Source organism: Nyctereutes procyonoides, unplaced genomic scaffold, assembly GCF_905146905.1.
Source record: "Nyctereutes procyonoides isolate TBG_1078 unplaced genomic scaffold, NYPRO_anot_genome, whole genome shotgun sequence".
NCBI classification, from domain to species: domain Eukaryota; kingdom Metazoa; phylum Chordata; class Mammalia; order Carnivora; family Canidae; genus Nyctereutes; species Nyctereutes procyonoides.
This window is the reverse complement of record NW_026575051.1, coordinates 14470296-14493679: the sequence shown is the minus strand read 5'-3', so window position 1 is coordinate 14493679 and position 23384 is coordinate 14470296. Positions and strand designations below refer to the sequence as shown.

At 40.9% G+C, this 23384-nt stretch overlaps 1 protein-coding gene across 4 annotated transcripts in view; it reads left to right on the top strand.

The window, feature by feature from the left end:
• Positions 1-23384, top strand: part of RCAN2 (regulator of calcineurin 2) — a 262870-nt gene that overhangs the window by 224349 nt on the left and 15137 nt on the right. For all 4 annotated transcript variants that reach the window (XM_055329786.1, XM_055329787.1, XM_055329785.1 and 1 more), the window contains 2 exons: positions 12343-12516; positions 16308-16479. In XM_055329786.1, coding sequence (XP_055185761.1) covers positions 12343-12516; positions 16308-16479 — 346 coding nt within the window. The remainder of the gene's footprint in view (positions 1-12342; positions 12517-16307; positions 16480-23384) is intronic.

The following is a 23384-nucleotide window of genomic DNA, read 5'->3' as shown; positions in this document are numbered from 1 at the left end:
AACCCATTTCTTCATCTGCCACATAAGCTTATTGTGAGATTGAAACATATCGTCACATGTAAGGGGGTTAGGGAGGGGTTGGCTGTTTCCTAAATGTCCAGGTGAAAATTTAATCTCTGTGCAAAATGGCAATCCAAAGTCATGCTCAGTGTTAGCTATAGTGGTAGAGTTGGTATTGTTTTTAGTAGCTCCATTTCAGCCATCACTGTCCTGTATCAGTGGGGAAAGCTTTCGTTCAGGTAGCTTGTTTCCCAAATTTGTGATGGATTGAAACAATCATTTTAGTTTTGAATGTCAAGGAATTTGAACATGAGTGATTTAATTTTACGTAAGTTTTTATCACTAACAAGTATTCTTTTTACGTCATTCCGTAAAGAACAGAGAGAATACAATCTAAATAAATGAGAAAAAGTATAATTGAGAGGAGGAAAAAGAACCGTGAGGAGAACCATTAGAAGCATAACAAACTGCATTTTCTTTCTAGATTTAAAGATTGAGTCATAGAAAGTTACTCATATCTGCATCTCAAAAGGATGCAAATGCCATTTCAATTTCATGAGAAAAATAAGTTAAGGATAGCATGCTGCCTTTGAAAAGCTTACTTTGATCGTATGCCAAATGGTAAAATGAATGGATTAAATTTTAAATTGCCTATCTTCAGAAAGAAGATATGATATGAAACATATTTAGAATTTAGCCCTTCAATTTAACATTAAACATACTAAAAATGTCCTCATCAATTATTGACCACCCAGTATTAAAACAGAGGCTTCATGTCAGTCTTGGGAAAATAGAACACTACTCGTTTTTAGAAGTACATTTCCCACCTCTTTCAGGTACAACACACGTGGCATTCAGAAAAGGGATCGTTTCCAAAATTGGTCTCTAAGCCAATGAGCACTTTGTTCCATGTGCATCAGCAGACCCACGACCCGTAGTTTAGAATTCAAATAAAATGTAGTCAGTGGAGCATATCTCCAGGAAAATAAATGCTGTAAGAAACATGTTAGAGCTGACTCTTAAAATATTAGAATCTCACATCTAATTTGTGTCATATTTTCTGCAATTCTGTAAGGATTTAATAACAGTTATGAGTGTGCTGCAAGACCATGCCTAGGGAAAAATGGCTTAGGATCAACTATTCTCTTTGTCCTCTCTTTTCTCAGTCCCCCAGTATGTCTTTCCTTAGAGGTGACATCAGATTCATAGAAATATGTAAGTGCTTTGATAATGACTGCTCTACTGCCTGGGGAAAGAAAGCTTCTTAAAAAGTCTCCCACCACTCATTTCCACACATCAACATTCTATCCATCTTGTCACATACCATTTCTTCCCTGAAGTCTTTCTTGACCATAAGCACACATGTTCATTTGCGCATGCGCGCGTGCACACACACACACACACACACACACACTTTGATGACTCATTATTCTGAAAGGAGATTCAGAGTGTGTGATAGAATCAAAGGAAGTCGAGGCTAACCCCAGATGGAGGGAGGGTTTGTTGAGGGAAGTGGTCAAGAAAGAAGTGTATACAGTTTGATGTTGGCTTCCCTATTAGAGTATGGAGGATCTTCATCTGTGTGTTCAGTACACATTTATTGATTTTATTGAAGGGTGGCTTTGAAGAAAAGAGAAGATTCACTAAAAAGTAGCATGGGGAAGGAGGCGAGGTCTGTTCTCTCCATATTGCCTTTTTCATTTCATTACCAAGGGAGCCCTTCTCATAATACAGGGATCCTAGATGGTACACAGTTGGCACTCAATAATGCATATATGTGACAAGGACACAAGGGTAAAAATGACACCGTTTCTTCCCGTGGAGTATTTATAGTCTACTTAGTGAGGGAGCAGTTACCCTCACTAACTAGATCACTGTGTTGTAGGAACACAGTAGAAGAATGTCTTAAACTCCAGGGGATTCAGGAGGGATCTCTCAGATATGACACCTAATCTGAGCTCGAGAGACAATCAGAAGCTACCTGATGGGGTGTAATGTACAGCACGATGAATACAGTTAACGAGACCGTGTATTGTATATTTGAAAGTTGCTAATAAGGGAGTAGGTCTTAAAAATTCTCGCAAGAAAATAAATTGGTAACTAGTTGAAGTGATATATTTTAACTAAATGAATTATGATGATCATTTCCCAATCTACACATATATCAAATCATTGCGTGTTGTATACCTTAAAAGTTGTGCAATGTTATATGACTCACTTATATCTCAATAAAACTGGAAAAAAGGAATATAGGGGGGAAAAGACACCTGAAGGAAAAAAGCTTCACTGAAGGAAAAGAAAGAGCAAGTGAGAGAAAGCTTGAAGATACAGAATAATCTGCTTTGGAAACCTCTGAGCTGAAGTTTGGCTGGTGTATAGGAGATGGGTTAGGGAAGGGGTCGAATATGAAATGAGTGGGGTGAGTGATGGCTGTTTTATAAAGGGCCTTAAATCCCAAGCCGAGCCATATTCTAAAAGCCGTGTGAAGCCATTGAAGGATTTTATAGAGGAACAGTATAATCAGAATTTTGTCTTTTAGAAAGACCTCTCTCACAGCACACTCTCAAAGTTGATTGCAGAGTTGCCAAACTGAGTCTAGAGAGACCTAGTACAGTAATAGGAAGAGCTGTGGCAAGCCAAGAATTGGAAGAAGGGGAAAGTTTTGGAAGAACACGGGGCTGGGGGTAGGATGTGGGAGGGAGGGAGATGGAAAAAATCAGGTGACCCTCAGCTCCCAGGCTTGAGCAGTGGTGTGCAGTGGAGGCCATTCATGGAGAGAGGGAGGAGTAGAAAATTTAGAGCCCCCAGCAGAGTATTTGGCTGGAGCTATGAAATTTAAGGCACCTATTGGATATCTCTAAGGAAATGTTCAGGAACAATTGAATATGGGGAATAGAGTTCTGGATTTGGGCTTGTCTAAAAGAGAGTTGAATGAAGTGTGTTAGAGGAGGGAAAGGAGCCAGGTGCGAGGAACTTAATCAATTTCTGATGCATCTGAACTTAAAATATTTTTGGTAATGGCTGGCACCTTTGTCATGTGCTCACTGTCTCTCTAAACCCTGGGCCCTGCTGCTGGTACAGGATCTCCAAAGGGAACAATTAACAGCAATTACCCTTTTGATACCTTCTTAGAATTATTTACTTTATCATGCTGTTTTTGTAAAGAAAACTTTTAAAGCTTAGCAGCCAAGAAAGAAATCACGATGGTTAATTTGGACTCAATGTCTTCAGTAGATAGTAACAGCAGTAAAATCATATCAGATAATTAGACTTAATTTTATATGAAATACTACTCTGGGCATTCCTCTAGTTGTTCTTATAGCCTATAAGGACTAGATACAGGTAGCAAGTATAGATCTTGATCTGGGTATAGGGAGATTTGTACAGCTAGGGCTAGCAGGCCGCATATAGACATGCAAATGAAACCTTGTTTGTCTTCCAGTCTGGTATTCATAACAGTAAGAGCTCACATTCACTGGTACTTAGTACCTTTCTAAGTGATTTAAATATGTTAATTCATTTAATGTTCAGGAGAACTGTATAACATAGAGACTGTTATTATTCTATTCCCATTTCACATATATGGAAACTGAGGTGTCAAATAGATCAGTAAGTTGCTTGAGGTTGCACAAACCCTGGGTTCAGGATTTGTACTAGGGAGTGTGGCCCTCGAGTCTATGCTAGTAACATGGCTTTATGCTTTATATATCTAATATATAAAACAATATTCAAATGAGTTTAAAATGGGGCACCTGGGTGGCTCAGTGGTCGAGCAGCAATCTGCCTTTGGCTCAGGTTGTGATCCTGGAGTCCCAGGATCGAGTCCCCCACTGGGTTCCCTCCAGGGAGCCTGCTTCTCCCTCTGCCTGTCTCTGCCTCTCTCTCTGTGTCTCTCATGAATAAATAAATAAAATCATAAATAAATAAACAAATACATAAGTTTAAAATGCAATTTCTGGTCTTATATGCTATAAAGGAGGTTGTGGATTTCCTCAATTACACATGCACAGTTAGAGCTTCCATCTAGGCAGGGCTAGGGGCAGCCATAGGCACTGTTGCAGATTAATGATCCAAGAAGAGGAGTTGATGGTCTAGAGAAGGATGAAGCTATCCGTAGCCCTTGGGAAATGCCCTGAACCAAGGTAACCATTGATACTGTACACTGAGATGTGTCCTGTACACCTGGACTCTGGACTGCTTCGTGATGGCACAGTATACTTGTCCTTCTCTCAGACATATGTCCTGGGAAATGAATGAAGTTTCAGCTTCAAGACCCTTCGTGCATGGGCCTCTACCTGGCAGGGTGCTGACAATGTGTTTCACAGGGTCATATATTTTTTTGTAAAATTTATTAAACTTACTTCTTATGAGTTTTTGTTCTCATTCAAAAAATATTCCATTTTTTTGTGCCTATTTTGTATTATTTTGCCTAAAGAGTGTTTCCCAAGTTGTCAAAGCTTTAAGCTCCGCAAAGCTCAGTTTGACCTCCTGTTCAAAGGTCATTCCAGTTTGTAGGCCCTTTGTATTTTCTTGGCTTAGAGGAGTTTTGGGAGGTTTGTCTTTCCAGTTCTAAATGTGTGGACAGGGAAATGAGGGAAATGGAGACTTCCTTCACCAGAGTGGAGTAAAAGCATGCTCTCGTATAGAGACGTTTATCCAGCCACTGTGGGCTTTAGGGTGGGAACAAAAGAACAGACTGGAACGCAGGCCATGGAAAGCGTTCTGCTGAGAGAAGCAGGGGATGAGGTTTTAGGACAAAGTGGGTCCTTTTTGAATTTGGGGCTGAGTTTTAGATCTTTGTCCCTCATAAGGACTCCAGTGAGAAGGGATAAAGGCTTTTGTGCCTTTACCGGCGAATTATCTTCTCCCAAAGCAGTCATGTGACACGAGGTCCCATCCACTTCTTTTATCCATAAAGAAAGGGTGAGAGCCTCCTTTTCATAACGGTTTTCTATTTAGCTAACCTCAGAACCACAAAAGAAACAAAGCATGATTTAATACAATTCTGTCTGGCCTGAGAAATCTTGACAGGTTAAAAATCCAGATGTAAAAATCCCCACATGCAGGCCTGGTATTCCTTTCACACAAGCGGTCTGCATTATGGAAGATTTACAATAGCAGTCCTTCTGACAGGAGGCCCTCCGGAGCGGCCCATAAAACCCAGTATGATCCTTAAACATGGGATTTGCACAGGACTTGTCAGTGGAATCCACTGAGAGGTGATAAACCGAAATGAATTGGTTCATTCTTCAGCAGTTTCTGGGAACATTATCTGCCAGATGAAAGCCCTGTGATTTTGAGAGAAGCTGAATTTCTTATTAAGATAATTTATACCCAAAGGGATCGAAAGTGAGAAAAATTGAAGAATACGTAAAGACATACAGCATCATTTGGAATGCAGATAAAGGCAGTGTCGGGCTTCCCTAGCAGTTGCATCTTCAAGGATAACACTGTTCCTTCAGCTTGTCAAGGAAAGCTGGTTTCCTCATTCTTATTTTTCAGACTGCTCACTTGTCTGCATATCATCAATGACATTTTTGTAGTCTAAACGACTTGAGCTTACTAGTTCTGGTTTTGCTAGCTAGGTAGTTGAGTGACTTTGTGGAGGTCATGAACTCCTCTGGCTTCCAGATGCTTCAGATGCTATTTAAAGACAATAACAATCTCAACTCTTCCTCCGAGGGTCTGTCCAGAAAAGTAAGGATTCAGTGACATTGTTTACGTGCAGCCTGTCTGGTTTGGAGTGAAATTGAAGATAATATCTTAGTATTCTAATATTCCTTCCAAAAAATACCTTGGGGTTTTCTATCAACCAATAAAGTAGAATACATTGAGCATTTCCAAGATCTTCCTATGTTTACAAAACAAGTTTTGTCCATTTTGTTTGGGAACTATAATGATTCACCTGCTACTTGGTTTTGTTCCATAATTTCTGAGGACCTTTTTCTTCACATCACTGGAGCTTCTTGGTGAGGACCCTGGACAGATCCCTCTGCCTGGTTTTAAGGCCAGACTCCCCTTTGCCTCATGGGCCTTGAGAGGATTGTATTGGTGGCGAAGAGTACCATGTGGGGTTAGCTTTGAGAAAGAGTAGAAGCAAAATGTTGACCCACCCATGGCCCATGTTCAAGACTCCATGAGAAGCTTTTCTGGTTTTCAGGAGGGCGTCCTGTCAAAAGGACTGCTACTGTAAATCTTTCATAATGCAGACTTCTTGCATGCAAAGAATAACTAAATCTTGGCTCTAATTTATGTTTCTACCTTGGTTTTCCTCTTTTTCTGTACTCAGTTTCTATTTTATTTTATCTTATTTTGTACTTATATGTCTTCATAAGCCATGTTCAAATCTCTTCAAAAATATGGGGCACAGATAATACACAAATGAACAAATAATTATAACAGAGATGAAGTTAACAAGATTAAAGGAAAACTACAGTGAGCTTCTTCAAGTAAAGCAATGAACATTTCCATTTGTAGCAGTACATCCATGCTGGTCTCCTCCATTTCCAGGTTGCTCAAGAAAATCAAATACATTTAAAGATAGTGAATTTAAAATTCCAAAGTGTTCATATTTGAAACCAAGTTACCCCCTTCCTTCTTGTTCCGTTCCTCCCATACATACATCTTGTGTACACACACCTGTCTAGCACACCGCACCCTGGAATGACCCACCACTCAGCTGGAGAAGATGGTGTAACTGTGTTGGCTGTCTCTCGTAAAACCCTAGTTTTATTTGGTTCCTTAGTGCTGCATAACTGTCTGTTTTGATGTCCTAGGGCTGCTGTAGCAAAGTACCACAACCTGAATGCCTTCAAGTCACAGAATTTTCTTATCTCACAGTTTTGAAGGCCAGAAAACCAAAATCAAGGTGTCAGCATAGCTGTCCTCCCTCTAAAACCTGTGGCGGGTATCTTTCTTTATGTCTTCTTAGCTTCTGGTAGTTGCAATCTGTCCACAATCTTTGGCCTTCCTTGGCTTCTAGAAGCATCACTCCCATCCTCTGTCTTCACATGACACTTTCCTTATGTCTCTCTGTCTTCACATGGCTGTCTCCTGATGAGGATACCAGGCATCCTGGATTAGGGGCCCATCCCACTCCAGTATGATCCCCTCTTAACAAATTACATCTTCAGTGACTCTGTTTCCTGATAAGGTCATATTCTGAGGTACTGGGGACTTCAGCATGGCCTTTGGAGGGGGCATAAATCAACCCATTACACTACCCTTTGACTCATCTGCATTGACTCTCCTTGTCTCTGACTACAGCTGTTGTTCTAAATCTTCCTCAAGTGCCTCAAGCCCTCATTTCCCTTCACCTTCCCTACCTGAACAGAGGACTTCACCTGAGATGAAAAAGCCATCTTCAGTTTTGCTTGTTCCATTTCCAAACTCCTCCATCCTGACTCTCAACTCCTTTCTTACAGGAAGAAATGCCTACAAGACTTTCTGAAGCCCTCTCTTCTTGTCTCCACTATTCACCACCCTCTTCTGTCTCCTCTCTTTCCTTCATCTTAGTTTCATTTCATCAACCAGTGTCTCCCCACACTACTAAAAATCTTCTAGTGACCTAACTTCCCACATAGTTATCATTCCAGCTCCCTCTTTGTTGTTGCCAAGCTATCTTTCCCCCACTTTTTCCCCACCTTCACTTCTCAATCTGTAATAATCTGTGTTTCACCTTCATCTTTGTTCACATAGCTCTCAGGATGATCACCAGTGATCTGCCACTGGCCAAGACCATCTTCATCTTCTTCACCATCCCTACAGCATTCATTTAGGATCACCATACTTTCTTGAGTAATAGCTCTTCTTTGATTTCCATTATATTGTATCCTTTAGAATCTCACTGGACCTCTTGTCTTCAACCGAAGCTAACTAAATCCTTACTTTCCCTGAGATGTTATGGTATCTCAGTTTCTCAAAGGATAGTCTAAGACTCCTACAAGTTTGCAAGATCATTCTACATGAGGTCAGAACTATTTCCGTAATAAGATTAGGACACTTTTCCTTTTCAGCTGCATTGACATTTACATCTATGGTGCAAAAGCAATGGTGATTCAAACTGCTGGTACTTGGGTATGAGTCAGTGCAGGGGCAGCAAACTATATCAGTATTACTTATAGTCTTCACAGCCACACACTCACAGTTTTTTATTTAAAAAGTGGAAAAGAAAAGTAAGATGGAAAATACCAGTTTTACTTAAGAATGGCCTTGATGAAGCCATAAAATTTATTAATTTTTTTAACTCTGTATCCTTGACATATACCTTTTTAATCATCTGAATAACGAAATGGGAAGTACACATGAAATACACTTTTGCAGCATCCCAAAATGCAATATTTAAGTTGAGGAAACATTTGAACTAAACATTTGTTTTTCTCACGGAACTCCATATTTTTACTTGAAAGAACAACTAACAGACAAACTATAGTTATGCAGACTTAGATATTTGGCAGACATTTTCTCAAAAATGAATGAGCATGTTACTCTGAGGAAAAGAACTGGCAGTGTTGTCGCCAATGATTAGGAACGAACTTTCAAGCTGAAATTAGAATTTTGGAAAACCTGTATTTACCAACATGAACCTGACAGCTTTCCAATTTCTAAAAACTTTTTAATAATATAGATGGCGATATTAATGAATGTGGTTTTTTATACTGGTTAATGAAATGTGTCAACATTTGGAAAAGCTACATAACTCAAAGAACCAATATTTTTCAAGTGACCAATGTACAGCATTACAGAATCGTGCATGGATGAAAAAACCATTAAAGGTACAAAATGGATCTTAATATAATCAAATAAAAATGTTACCCGATTATAGCTTCAGATTTAACATTGTAATACACTTTAAGAAACTGCCACTTGTCAAATTTTGATGAAGTATCAAGAAAGACTATTCACAAGGAATTTCAAAAGATATTTGGAAGGCTATTAAGTTACTCCTCCCTTTTCCAACCATATATTTGGGTGAGGCCAGCTTTGATTCACACCCTTCAGACAAAACATCACAGTGTAACAGATTGAACACAGAAGCAAATGTGAGTTTTCAAGTATCTTCTCTTAAATCAGAAATTAAAGAGATGTGCAGAAATGTAAAAAAAGAAATGCCAATCTCACTATATTTTTCTTGTTTTGGAAAACAGACATTTTTCATAAAAATATTTTAACATATAGTGGGCTTATTATTGTTACTTTTAAATACATTCATAAATGTGTATTTTTAAAAATTTCTAGTACAACAAACACTGGTAGATGCAAGCCACATTAACAAATGTTCTTTAGGATTCTTAATAATTTTTAAGGGTGTAAGACGGTCCAGAGACCAGACTTTGAGATCACTGCTGTGGAACTTTATTCCAAACAGTGGTTACAAAGAGAACTAACTGTTGAGAAAATGAGGAATTTATTGGATTTGTGGGGTACCAGACTGGAGGAAACTGGCCGTCAGAGGACAATAAAGTATGCTATGTGTCTTGGGCAGGGGGAGACCCTGGGCATCAAAAGCATAGATCTGCTGTAAAGGCAGGTGAGTGATACCTGTGGCTAGCTCTGTTCAAGATACCACGTTGCCTAAGGGTATGTCACTGTGCTGCACCTGTGCCTCTAACCCATTTCATCTCATATTCTGTTGCCTCTGCCAATGAAATGTTTGTCATGTCACTAATGGAAGAAAATAGAGTTGGCTGGTGAATCCCCAATTTTTGGCCAGCTGTCATCCCCTGCCACTACAAGTTCCCAAAAGACTTGTGCAGAGAGGACAAGCCAAGTAAATGTTAGTTGATGATGAGGAGGAGGAGGAGGAACAGGAGGGGGGGAAGGACTATCATTATAGAGTTTGTGAAACCCCTGGCCCCTGAGCTCTGGGCTGCACCCCAGGTTTGCTGAAATACTTCTTTTGACTATCAGCCTCAGCCCCCAAACAAGAATATCAAAGAGCATCTGGTCACTTGCCAACCCTAGCTTGGTGCAGGAGCTAGCTGCCTGGGGCCCTCTTTTGAAGATCAGTAGAGAAAACAATTGCATTCAGTTATTGACATCTGCCAAAGCCTCCCAAGGAGGTGACACATAGGCCATTCATCCCAAAGCCAGGACTCCTTGATTTTTTTTTTTGTTTTGTTTTGTTTTCCTAATCCAGGCTCTTGAGGCCAAACAGCTCTGAACAACAGAGATGCAAGGCATAAAGAAGAAAGATAAAATGCAAACAAGGAATTAGAGTCAAAAGAAAAGAACACCTCCTCTCCAAGGCTGGTCTTCATGCCCACACTCACTCCTGGGGAGGAGATGGTGAAGTGAAGCTGAAAGTGGAAAAATAGAAAGCTACAAAGACCCAAGAATTGTGTCCTAAGAAATAGGAATGGTTCTATACAGAAGTAAAAGTTTTTAATCTCTTAATTTCTTTCATTGCTGAAAATTCCCCACCTTATTTAAACCATCAACCATGATATGACCACCTGAGAATATCAGGTGGATAGCAAGGAAGTACCAGAAATCATTGTGTTTACCAGGATTCCTGTTTAGGAAAACACAATATTGTTTGGGAAATAGTTCCTTAATGAGCCCACTCGGAGTGGTGGCAGAGGCCCCAGGCCCAGGAATTGGCTGATGCCAAGGCTTCAGGGATGAAGGAAAAACAGCCCAAGGAACAGACAAGGAAAGCTTCTTCCTGTGTTTTTGAGAGGGAAAGGGGAAAAACAATACAACCTGAAAAGGGGAGAGAGGACCCTCAAATCTCTGCAAACGTCGTGAAAGTTAAAAAAAAAAAAAAACTTGCTGCGAATATATTATTTGTGGTTCTGGATTGGATGGAAAGAAAGTATAAAGAGGAAGAAACAGGAGTCAAAATGTGATAAACATTAGTGTATTTACATATATATGTATAACATGTTTATGTATATATGTGTAATGTATATGTGTGTGTGTGTATGTATATATATATATATATATATATATATATATACACACAGACCATTGAGTGTAAGAACATAATGATACTCAACTCTGATGCCTCCTAAAGCCTAGAGACCATGCCTTGTATAAAGGGAGCATTTAATAGAGATCTGTTTAATTGAATTGAAAATGTACTGAATCAAAATTTTTAAATGATTGCTTTGTGCTAAGTTTGGTTATGCTTTAGAATAACATCATCTCCAAATCTCAGTGGTTTAGTGCAATAGAGGTTTGTTTGTTTTGTTTTAGTTGTTTTCCTTGCCAAGGCAAAGTCAACTATAGGATAGGTGGGAGTAGGAGAAAGATATTTCTGCTCCACACAGCTACTCAGGGACCCAGGCTGAGGAGAATCTTGCTTCTAAATGGTGTACCATCTGGATATTTGGCATCTTCAGAGAAAGAGATAAAAAAAAATTCTTAAGGGCTTTTTCTTGCCTTCTGCACACATTTCATGGACCAGGACTAAATCACACAGCACCATCTAACTAGTGCACCACGATTGATAATCACTAATAATGTCTATCACATGCTTTATTCAATAGCTCTAATATTTTGGTAATAATGGACTTGTTTGAGAATCTTATAACAACTGTGATCCCTCTCCTTAGAAAGAAATATTACACAGAAACTTACTCAACATTTTGCCTAATTTTTAGGGTTGTTTTGTTTTGTTTTGTTTTGTTTTTTTTATGCATCTCAAACCCCACTGACTGCTCCTCTACAGATCTCAGGACCCAGGTTATGAATCCTTCCCACTGGATCCACAAACATGTTTAACACCTGGTAACAGACCAATAGATGGAAAAAAAAAAAGACATTTCTAAGATGAAATCAGAGAGGGAGAAAAACCATAAGATACTTTAACTATAAGAAACAAACTGAGGGGATCCCTGGGTGGCGCAGCGGTTTGGCACCTGCCTTTGGCCCAGGGCGCGATCCTGGAGACCCGGGATCAAATCCCACATCGGGCTCCCGGTGCATGGAGCCTGCTTCTCCCTCTGCCTTTGTCTCTGCCTCTCTCTCTCTCTGTGACTATCATAAATAAATAAAAAAAAATTAAAAAAAAAAAAGAAACAAACTGAGGGTCACTGGAGGGGAGGTATTGTCTGGGAGGATGTGGTAACTAGGTCATGGACATTTAGGAGGGCACGTGATGTAATGAGCCCTTGGTGTTATATGCAACTGATGAATCACTATACTCTATCTCTGAAACTAGTACTTCATTGTATGTTAATTAATTAACTTTAAATTTAAAAATACATTATATGTGTTCTATGTTAAGAACAGCCTATTTATTTACTTAGTTACTTATTTACTTAGTTATTTGTGTCAGATCAGTCATCATGCAAGACATATGACCAGTGGATTTTCTTCTATGTTTTTTTTTACCAGGAAAAATTTGAGGGTCTGTTTCGGACTTACGATGACTGTGTGACGTTCCAGCTGTTTAAGAGTTTCAGACGTGTCCGAATAAACTTCAGCAATCCCAAGTCTGCAGCCCGAGCCAGGATAGAGCTTCATGAAACCCAGTTCAGAGGGAAAAAATTAAAACTCTACTTTGCACAGGTAAGGCAATTCTTGCTCTACATTATTTGTTGCCTTTTAAAACTATAAATGGAGCCCTTTCGACTTTCGGGTTCTCCTTATTTCACAGAGAAATAAACCTATACCATGGATCCCCAGGCAGGCACGTCACAGAGGTTTAGAAATCAGGCTCTGAGGGCTGACACCTGGGCAATTTACGTACTCTCAATGGGTCTCAGTTTCCTCACCTATAAAATGAGAAGGATGATACACACTCCAGACTGTGGTTAGGAGGATTAAATGAACTATTGTGTGTTAGAATGCCTGGAATTTGGTAACTGCACAGTAAACACCAGCTGGTAGTTGTAGTAAGAACAGTTTATTCACAACTACTCCTAAACTTCCTAGCAGGTTTATAATTAAAATTTCAGTTATATCATAGTGAACTGGACTGTGTGCATTTAGTGGACTGTGTGCATTTCCAATGACTCCCATTCATGAGAAAAGATCACAAACATATGGAGATTAATTTTGTGTTTTATTTCATCCAGAAATAAATGCCAGGTATTCCAAAAGGGGACGGACAATCCTTGGCAATGCTCGCAGAGTCCACAGCAATAGAAAGTCAATGTCCTAATATTAGATCTATCTTAATTCATCTCTTATTGGTCAGTAAGCATTGTCCCTATCTTTTAGTTCTACAAAGATGACACACTGAAAAGAATATAGACTTTGCTTCTTTCTAAAGCTTAATAGTATTTCATTGTATGTAGATGCCAATTCAGCCGTCAATGGACATTTGTATTATTCTCCTATCGTGGCTATTGTGAATAGTGGTGCAATGAACTCAGGAGTCTTAATGTTTCTTCAAGAGTCTGATTTCAATTCTTTTGTATAAATACCCAGAAGTGGAATTGCTCAACAAGATGGTGGTTCTATTGCTTTATTTTCGGAGGAACCTCCATACTGTTTCCTATAGTGGCTGCGCCATTGTGCATTCCCACTAGTTTTTCCAATTTTTCCAAATCTTTGCCAACATTTGTTGTCTTTTATTTATTTATTTTATTTTGATAATACCCATCCCGACTGGCATGAGGCAATATTTCAACTGTAGTTTTGATTTCCCCGATGCTTAGTGGCCTAAATTGTTTTTTCATATACCTGTTGGCCATTTATGTATCTTCTTTGAAGAAATGTCTATTTGAGTCCTTAGATCATTTTTTAACTGAGTTATTAGGTTTTATTTTGTTTCTTTGGGGTTTGTTTGCTTGCTTTTGAGTCATAGGAGTTCCTTAACTCTTTATCCTATATATAGATAAGGAGACTAAATGGTGTGTGAATATTTTCTCCCATTCTGCAGATTGCTTTTTCACCCTGTTGATAGTTTCTTTTACTGTGCAGAACACTTAGTTTGGTACAGTCCTGCTTGTTTATTTTTGTTTGTGTTGCGTGTGCTTTGGATGTCATATCTATGAAAACATTGCCAATGCAGTGTCATGAAGCTTTCCACTATATTTTCTTCTAGGATTTTTGCTGTTTCAGATCTTATGTTTTAAGTCCTTAATCCATTTTGAGTTATTTTTTGTGTATGGTGTAAGGTAAGGTTTCAATTTCATTCCTTTGTATGTGGATATCCAGTTTTCCCAAAACTGTTTGTTGAAGAGATTGTCCTTTCCTCATTGTGTACTGTTAGCACCCTTTTTGAATATCAGCTGACACCATATGTGTGGATTCATTTCTGAGCTTTCTATTCTATATGTCCATTGGTCTATATGTCTGTCTCAATGCCAGTACCATACTCTTCTGCTTACTGTAGCTTTGTAATATATTTTTAAATCAGGAAGAATGATGTTCTTGTTTCTCAACGTTGATTTGGCTATTTGGGTCTTTTGTGGTTCTATATGAATTTTAGTATTGTTTTCTTACTATTTCTGTAAAAAAAAAAATCCATTGGGATTTTGGTAAGGATTGCATTGAATCTGTAGATTGCTTTAGATAGTATGGACCCTCTGCAATACGGATGAACCTTGAGGACTTGATGCTAAGTGTAATAAACCAGTCACAGAAAGACAAATATTGCATGATTCCACTTATATGAGGGATCTAAATTCACAAAATTCATAGAACCTAAGAGTAGAAGGGTAGTTGCCAGGGACTAAAGAGAGGGGAAAATGTTATAAAATTATAGTTAAACAAGATGAACATGCTTTAGAGATCCACTATACAACACGGTACCTATAGTCAATAAAAATCTATTGTAGTCTTAAAAATCTGTTGAGAGGGTAAATCTCTTGGGGTGCCTGGGTGGCTTGGTCATTAAAACAACTATGTTCGGCTCAGGTTGTGATCCTGGAGTCCTGTGATCGAGCCCCTTGCTCAGCGGGGAGCCTGCTTCTCTCTCTTCCTCTGCCCGCCCCCCACTTGTGCACATATTCTCTCTCTCTCAAATAAATAAATAAATAAAATCTTTAAAAAAAGAGGATAGATCTCTTGTTAAATGTTCTAACCACAATAAAATATAGTAAAATAAAATAAAAACTAATAATAAGAAGAATTTGGACTTTGGTCTCAGATCCATGTTTGAATCTCATGCTGCTAGTAACTGTGTATCTTGTAGAAACCTCGGTTTTTAATCTATTGGAATCCTACTGGTTTCCTGAAAAAGTTAAACAGGTGGTTACCATTTGACCCAGCAAATACTTACTCCTAGGTATATAGATTACCTAAAAGACTTGAAAATAGATCTCAAAAAAATACATGTACACATATATTCATGGTGGTACTACTCACACTAGCCAAAAGGTAGAAACAATCCAAATGTCCATCAGTGGATGAACAAATAAATTGTGGTCCATCACTCATTGGAATGTTATTAAACCATAAAAAGGGATGAAGCACTGGTGTGTGCTACAACACAGATGAAGCCTGAAAATGTTATGCTAAGTAAAAGAAGCTAGACACAAAAAAGGTCACATATTCTGATTCATTTCTGTGAAAAGTCCAGAATAGGTAAATCCATAGAAACAGAAAGCACGGATTGGTGGTTTCGTGGTTGTGAGATTCTGACAAGAGGCAAACATGTAAGTGTTTAATGGGTACAGGGTTTCCTTTGGACAATACAAGTGCTTTGGATCTAGGTAGAAGTGGTGATTGCACAGCACTGGGCAGGTACCAAATGCCACTGACTGATCACGTTAGAATGCTTAGTTTCATATTATGTGAATATCACCTCAAAAGAATGGGAGAGAGGGGTACCTTTGGCTCAGGTCATGATCACCAGGTCCTGAGATCAAGCCCTGCATCAGGTTTCCTGCTCAGCAGGGAGTCTGCTTCTTTCTCTCTCTCTCTCTCTTTCTCTCTTTTTTTCTTTCTTTTTCTCTCCTTCTGCCCCTCCCCACTGCTTGTGCTCTCTCTCTCCAATAAATAAATAAAATCTTAAAAAAAAAAAAGAACGAGAGAGAGAGAGGAAAGGAGGAAAAACAGGAGGGAATAAGGAGTCCAGAGACCAGCAGCATCAGCCTCACTTGAGAACTTGTGCAGATTCTCCAGCCCCACCCCTGCTCTGCTGAATCAGAAACTCCAGGAGCCAGGCTCTACCGTCTGTGCTTTCGTAAGCTGTCCAAGTAATTATGCACGCTAAAAGTTGATATCCACTGTTATAAGGATGAGATAAGATAACTGAGCATATGGTGTATGCTAAGTAGCGATTATTATTATAGCCTGGTTCATTGGTTCATTTGTCACAGGCTCAAAATGAGACTCTGCATCTTCCTGTACCCACACAGCACATCTGAGGCCCTGATGAATACTGTGTCTCCATTTCTCTTTGAAAGGTTCAGACTCCAGAGACAGACGGTGACAAGCTACATTTGGCTCCACCACAGCCCGCCAAACAATTCCTCATCTCACCCCCGGCATCTCCTCCCGTCGGCTGGCAGCCCATCAGTGATGCCACCCCAGTGCTCAACTATGACCTCCTCTATGCCGTGGCCAAACTAGGACCAGGTATGCTCTGTGACCCCTTTGGAAAATAAACACTGTCAGCAGCTTAGAAAAGCCAAATGAGATTAACAACCTTGAAATCCGAGGCCCATGGTAACATGGGCATTTCTAATGGGTTTTTTGCAACGTGTGGACAGCCAGAGGGCTGACAGATGCGAAGGCAGCATCAGACTTTGTCCCAGTTTAACAGCAGTGTCTATCCATGCAGCTTCTGCATTGCAGTGCAGATGCTTTGAGGCTGAAAAGAGCTACCTAATTTGTATGAGATTCCTCTCTATACCATAAGGAGTTGTGGCATATTTGGTATGTTCTGGTATACTCTGGTTTTCTCAGAATAAACAAAATAAGCTCCACCAGCTAGCATGAGGCTACTCTGTTGCCATAGGGAAGCCCCAGAAGCCTCTGAAACAAGACAATCTTACTGCCAAGGTGAAGACTCTAGGTCTGAAAGAAGCCTATCACAGTAGCCTCTACCTTAAAGAAAATCTTATGGTCACTTCCTTCCAATGTTGGTATATGTGGCTCCGACTCTCATTTTCAGGGCAGTATGGTATTCCACTGGCCAAATATACCATCACGCTTTATTCATCCAATTTTCAGACTTGGACATTTCAACTTTTCATTTCCTTGCCATTCCAATCAAAGCTACAGTTAACATCCTTGTATATATCTCCTATGCACTGATCCAAAATTTCTTTACATTTTATACGTAGAACGGACATCATCCTTACTTCTAGCAGACGTTGCCACCCCTCTGGGAAAATACTCCCAAGTATTGTGATGGGTGAAGTGAAATGGGGTCACCTATGTCAAGGGGTTTTAAAATGGAGCGAAAGGCTCGTTAAGGAGATGGGACTTCGGCACATCCTTACCCAGTAGGACCATGAACTTTTGATCTGGGATCAACCATATATGATATTCCAAGAATGCAGGCTGCAACTTTCTATAGTAAGAGATTTTGCTTAGTAACAACCTTAGCAACCAGTCATATTCAGCCAAGATATTTTGCCACCAGCACCCATCAAAATTCTTCGTAAACAACGTGTACAAGCATTCCCTTTTGTCTTTAAAAATGTTTGATTTTTATTCCCTGGGGTGAGGGGCACTATTTGATTTTCTGCCCACATCTGGGTTCCCCAAGCTGCAATCCTGAGACCCCAAAGAAATCCTTTTGTTTTTTATTGGCTCAGCCTCCTTTTTCAGTTGACAGTATTTTTCCTATATTATAGCAGGAGGGGAAATGGTGGGAAGTGCAGGGGCTGAAGCTAGATGCAGCTGAGGTTGTAAGCACTATGGATCCAGGGGTAAATAATGCCTTTTGTGTCTGCTCTCTACTAGTTGTTCTCCTGGTGTGAGAAGAGGTTTTTAAAATATAATCCCAGTGCCTTGACTGTACCCTAAGAGATTCTGATTTAATTGATTCAGGTCAAGTTCAGGCATTAGTATTTTTTAAAAGCTCCCCAGAACTCTCAAGAACCATTGGTAGCGACGTGACAAAGAGCAGCAATGATTAACTTATAATGAGTTCTTACCAGTATTTCTTAGTGTGCTCAGGAAGACACTTGGACCAGAATCACCCACCCCGGAGTCTGCAGTTTCAATCACCACACATGATGATTCTTACATACACAGAAATTTGAGGACCCTGGTTATTAGGGTGACCACCCATGGCAACCAGTCTTGAGTGAATCACTGTTTTCCACTGTTCTGGTTCACCCAGGACTGAGGGCTTCCTGAGAACTTTTAGTGCTAAACACAGTAGATTCCCAGACAAATAAACAATGAAGATCACCCTAGTGGGTCCTCCGATTAGGATGAGGCTGACTTGAGTAAAAAGCTCTCCCTGCAGAGAATAAATGGCTGTCCCATGTGTAACCTGAAAGTTAAATGATAGCACTCCCAAGAGCAAGCTCCCTGGGGTTCCTTCCTAATTGCCATCGAGGCAGTGGCTGTGGCTTCCACTCTCAGCCATTGTGAGAAGTAGTAGGCGCCTGAGTAAGAGGAGATGAGGAAAGAAGCAATATAATAGTAAAGAGGTATTTGTGAAATGTTATTTCTTTGAAAGCCTAGTCCACATACAGGAATCGGAGCCAGTGTGTACTTCTTGTACAAAGAGCTGCGTCTGTGATATGACTAAATGTAGAGTGCATAAAATAAGTTGGTCTGCCCAAGTCAAGCCTTGTGAAATCATTTCCCACAGTAATTCAGGACACTCCAGAAGCAGGCCAGCACAGCCCCAGATGGAGTGACGGGAGCCAAAGTACTCAAAGCTGCCAGCTTGACTCTCATGCACAGATACTGACAAGGACACATTTGAACACTTTGTACAGTTGTGTGAATGTCAGGAAGTGGAGCTACAGAGAATCACTAAGGTCTTGGTTGGAGGATGTGTAGGAGTCACTGGCCAATATACATTTTACAGGAGAAGAAACCAAGAGACCCAGACAGGGGAAAAATCACTTGCCAGTGATAGAGCCGGGGCTTCTAAAGGTAGTGCTCTTCCTACCTCATTGTGTATAAGGGAGCCCCAGACCAAGTCAGACTTCCTGACCATCAGATCCCAGCTGGCTTCAGGTCCACTCACCTGGAGCTGGTAATCCAGTAAATTCAAATCCTTTTATCCAAAATGGGAAAGGAAATGCATTTGTAGTTAATGTTCACAAAGCTTGATGCAAAGACGGGATACAGGTGGGTCTCAGATACCCTCACTGGCTAATGGAGCTGAGTCCCAGGTGTGGAAGACATTGCCACGGTCACGTGGGACCCAGGGCCGAGGCAGGCAGAAGGAATGGATAGAGTAGCAGTGAGGTAGGCCTCAGAAGGGATGCTTACAGAGCGTTGCACAGAGGAGGGAGGAAGGAGGGTGAAATGGTCTTAAAGAGGCCAAGGAACAAAGGGAGTTCTTTTGAGAGCCTTGAATAACCTATCAGCAATGTTAAAAATGCAGGCCTTTTAGTTGTGCTGCTAACCTATGAGCCTGGCTTCCCCTTACCCAGTAAACGTCTTCTGAAGTGCTCTGCACTAAGCACAGAGAGAGCAATTATTAATATCCCCATTTTACAGATCAGAATGCTAAGCTGTAGAGAGATGAACAAATTTGCCCCAGGTGGCACAGCTGGCAGGTGGCAGAGATTCAAGTGTCAAACCTGGCTCTTCTGACTCCACCACATGGCAAGATCCCATGGCCTTTGACTTAGGATACTGGTGGCTTCAGTGGACGTGAGACCTAGTCTGCTATGACGCTGGCCAAACATTTATCCTAACCCTGATTGGACAGTTACCTCTTACACCACTCTGACTCTCAGAAAGCCAAACCCAGGTCTGGCAGGCGTGCAAATGAAGGTCTGTGCGCCATGTGTGTAAGAAAGAATGCTGAGGGTCTTCTGCTTTTTAAGGGTGACTGCTACTGTGTCCCGTAGAACACCTGCAATTCGCGTGTATTCTCTGGGAAGCTTTCCCTCCATTCTTTGCCAGCACAAGCCTGCTTCTCTTTATTTAGTTATCCATTTGTCCTTTTCCTGTGTCCTTGAAGCTTCCTTACCCACACAGATGGATGATTTGTAGCCAACAATTGAGTTGAAAATATCACAGAGGCTATATTAAAAGCCTGGATCTCTGTGGCTGTTCCAGCCGCAACAGTGAAGAAGCACAGCCACACCCGTGTCCTTCCCATGCCCATCTCGCTCCCCTCCCCACACGGTGCCAAGGCAGAGACTTGCTTCTTCAGTCTCCTCTCATGGCACTTTGCACAAATGCCCATGCACTCCTCCCGTGGTAATTCTCTATTGTTCAACTCACTGTCTTCTTGACCTTTGGTACTCCCAGCACCTGGTAGCACCTTGCGGGTAGTAGATGCTCAATAAATATTGAATGAATGAATGCATGCATGCATGAATGAATGAATAGATAAGAGTCTTGAGCCTGCCTAGAGATAATTTCTTCACTGGGGAAATTGTTGCTTGCTTATGGCTTTAGCCAGACTGAGTCAGGCAACACTAAATTAATGTTTTCTCCAAGTAGAGGACTTTGAGCATTTCCGTTTGGGAGGGAAAAAAAGATTACGTGAAATTCATTTTTAATCCTTTGGCAGAATCATTTCAGTAAGGAATTATAACTCCTTCCATGTTAAGGGGTGGCTGCCTCAGTTCCGGGAGTGCAGAAACCCAGTAAAATCAGAGCAGAGAAAGCAACTCAAAGGAAGGGGGTTTGCTTCGCAGGAGTGACTAATGCCGCTAAATCGGGATTGCTGAGTGACTGAGAAGATATGTGGGAATGGAAAAGTAATGAGCAAAGTTAGTCTGAAGAAAGAGCATCATGGGGCAGGGATCCAGAGCAAGACGGGGCTCAGGCTGAGTGAGGATCACCTCTGCAAAGCAGTTGGCTCACGGCTACGCTAACGTGTCCAGCCCTAAAGGGCAAGGATGTGCATTACTAAGACACTTTCATGGAGGCTCCAAGAAGCAGGAGCAAAACAGGGCTCCCTTTCTTTAGGAAAGGAGCACTGATGACCCTCTTCCAGACGGGAGCAGCTCGTGCTCCCTGGAACTTCCGGAGAGGCTCTTGAAAGAAGCACAGAGAGCACAGTTACAGTGGAGCCATGATCAAACCCAAGCCTGTAGAATTCCTTGCAAATCCTTAACAGGTTGTTGTAACACCTCTGATGACACAGGGACCACCCCCCTAACCCCGAAGGAGCAAGTCTGCTTCTACTGGTTGCAGTGAGAACAAGTTTATACCCAGGAAAATGGGAGAGGTACAATTTCAAACATTCTTCACTATGTCCCCATGACTGTATGCTCTGTTCTTGATCCAAAGTAAGTCAAATAGATAAAATTAGGGGGAAATTTTTTTTAGAGATTTATTTATTTATTTATTCACGATAGAGAGAGAGAGGAGGAGAGAGAAGCAGGCTCCATGCTGGGAGCCCGACGGGGGACCCAATCCCGGGACTCCAGGATTACACCCCGGGCCAAAGGCAGGTGCTAAACCACTGAGCCACCCAGGGATCCCCAGGGGGAAAATTTCTAAATAGGAACAACGGTTAAAACATATATAGGGCTTACAGTGTGCCAGGCAGTGTTCTAGATACCTTACTATGTTACCTTCTCCAGTGCTCACAGTGAACCTTTGAGACAAGAATTACTATTCTCCTCATATATGCAGCTGAGGCCTATGAGGCACAGAGTGGTTAAGTAACTTGCCCAAGGATGCACAGCTGCTAAGTTAAAATAGGCTCCTCTACCACTGGCAAGAAGCAGAAAGAACTGATGGAGCCGGCACCCGGAGAGTGAAGAGTTTGGGCAGCCAGAGAGGACTCTGGAATCGCAAAATTAATTTCTGTAGAAGAAATTCAAGATTGATATGAAAGGAAATCTTTAAAATGTTAAAATGCAAAACAACCTACACAATGTGTTCCTCCACCTTTTATTCCTGTGCTTACTGGCACTGCCCTAAAACACAGGCACCGCGTCAGGCTTTACGCCCCATTCAGTGCTTCTCTCTACCGCCTTGTGGGACCGCCGGGATCAGAGTTTGCCTTCTGCTCTTTAAAGGACAGTTACCAGGGATCCCTGGGTGGCGCAGTGGTTTGGCGCCTGCCTTTGGCCCAGGACACGATCCTGGAGACCCGGGATCGAATCCCACGTCGGGCTCCCAGTGCATGGAGCCTGCTTCTCCCTCTGCCTGTGTCTCTGCCTCTCTCTCTCTCTCTCTGTGTGACTATCATAAATAAATAAAAAATTAAAAAAATAATAAAATAAAGGACAGTTACCAGCTCTATAAAACAGAGGCCTTCCACATTGACATTCTTCTCCTGGCGAATTTAAGGAAGCCAGTCATCTCCCCATCATCTAGACAAAACAAGATGGGCTTTGACCAAGTGGAGGATGAATCAAATATTTATTTTGGTTTATTTTATAGCTATTATCCCTGACTCCCAAAAGAGCATGGTGCTGTTCTTTTCAGATATAAAGCAAAATAGGAAGAACAAAAACCCAGCCCAGCAAGACAGCTTACCTATACCAATCAGCAAAAAAGGAAACACAAAGATGTTACAATGTACTAAATGGGGGGTAAATCAGAGGTGGGGTGTGAAATGCCAGCCTTTATTCTGCTCTCTAGGATGGCTCTGGAAGGTCATGTTCATTGTCACTGAAAATGCCTGCAGGGAATGATATGAAAAGTCATTGTCGATTCCTTTTTTTTCCCTCCTGCTATTTTTAGCTCTTGTTAGGGAGATCGATTTTAATTTTAGTTAACTGCAGAGGAGGGCTTAAAATGGTGCCCAAGTTTCAAGTTGGGAACATCTGCTATATTTAGCCTTTTTTTTTCCCCAAATTCTTCTCCATCAAAACATGCCATAGTAGAGCAGTTTTGCTGGTTTGCTGCCTAGCGTACAGCAGTTCCTCCTCATGGAAAATATATTTCATTAATTCATATAACTTACCAGGAAGAAACAGTTTCTATTCCAGGCTCATTGATTCAAAGGTAGAGAAAATTCCATTTTTTAAATATAGACGAACACCTATATTTTGGGTGCGTGTGGTATGACTATTATATAAGCTTCAGTTCTTGCTCAACAACTGATGTTTTCTGATCGCAACTATAAAAAGCAAATAAAACAGTCAGGCTCCAGTGTTGCCGTTTGCGTGATCTCTTCCATTATTCCCCATCCGAAGCACGTAGATTTGTGATCCCAGACCACATGCTCAGAATTTTCCATCTCCTTTTGAAGAATTTTCTCTGGAGGGGTACCTGGGTTGGCTGTTTGGTTGGCTGGTTAAGAGTCTGACTCTTGATCTCAGCTCAACTCGTTGATCTCAGGGTTGTGAGTTCAAGCCCCGAGTTGGGCTCCACTCTGGTTGGGGAGCCTACTTAAAAACAAACAAAAACTGATGATTTAAGAATTT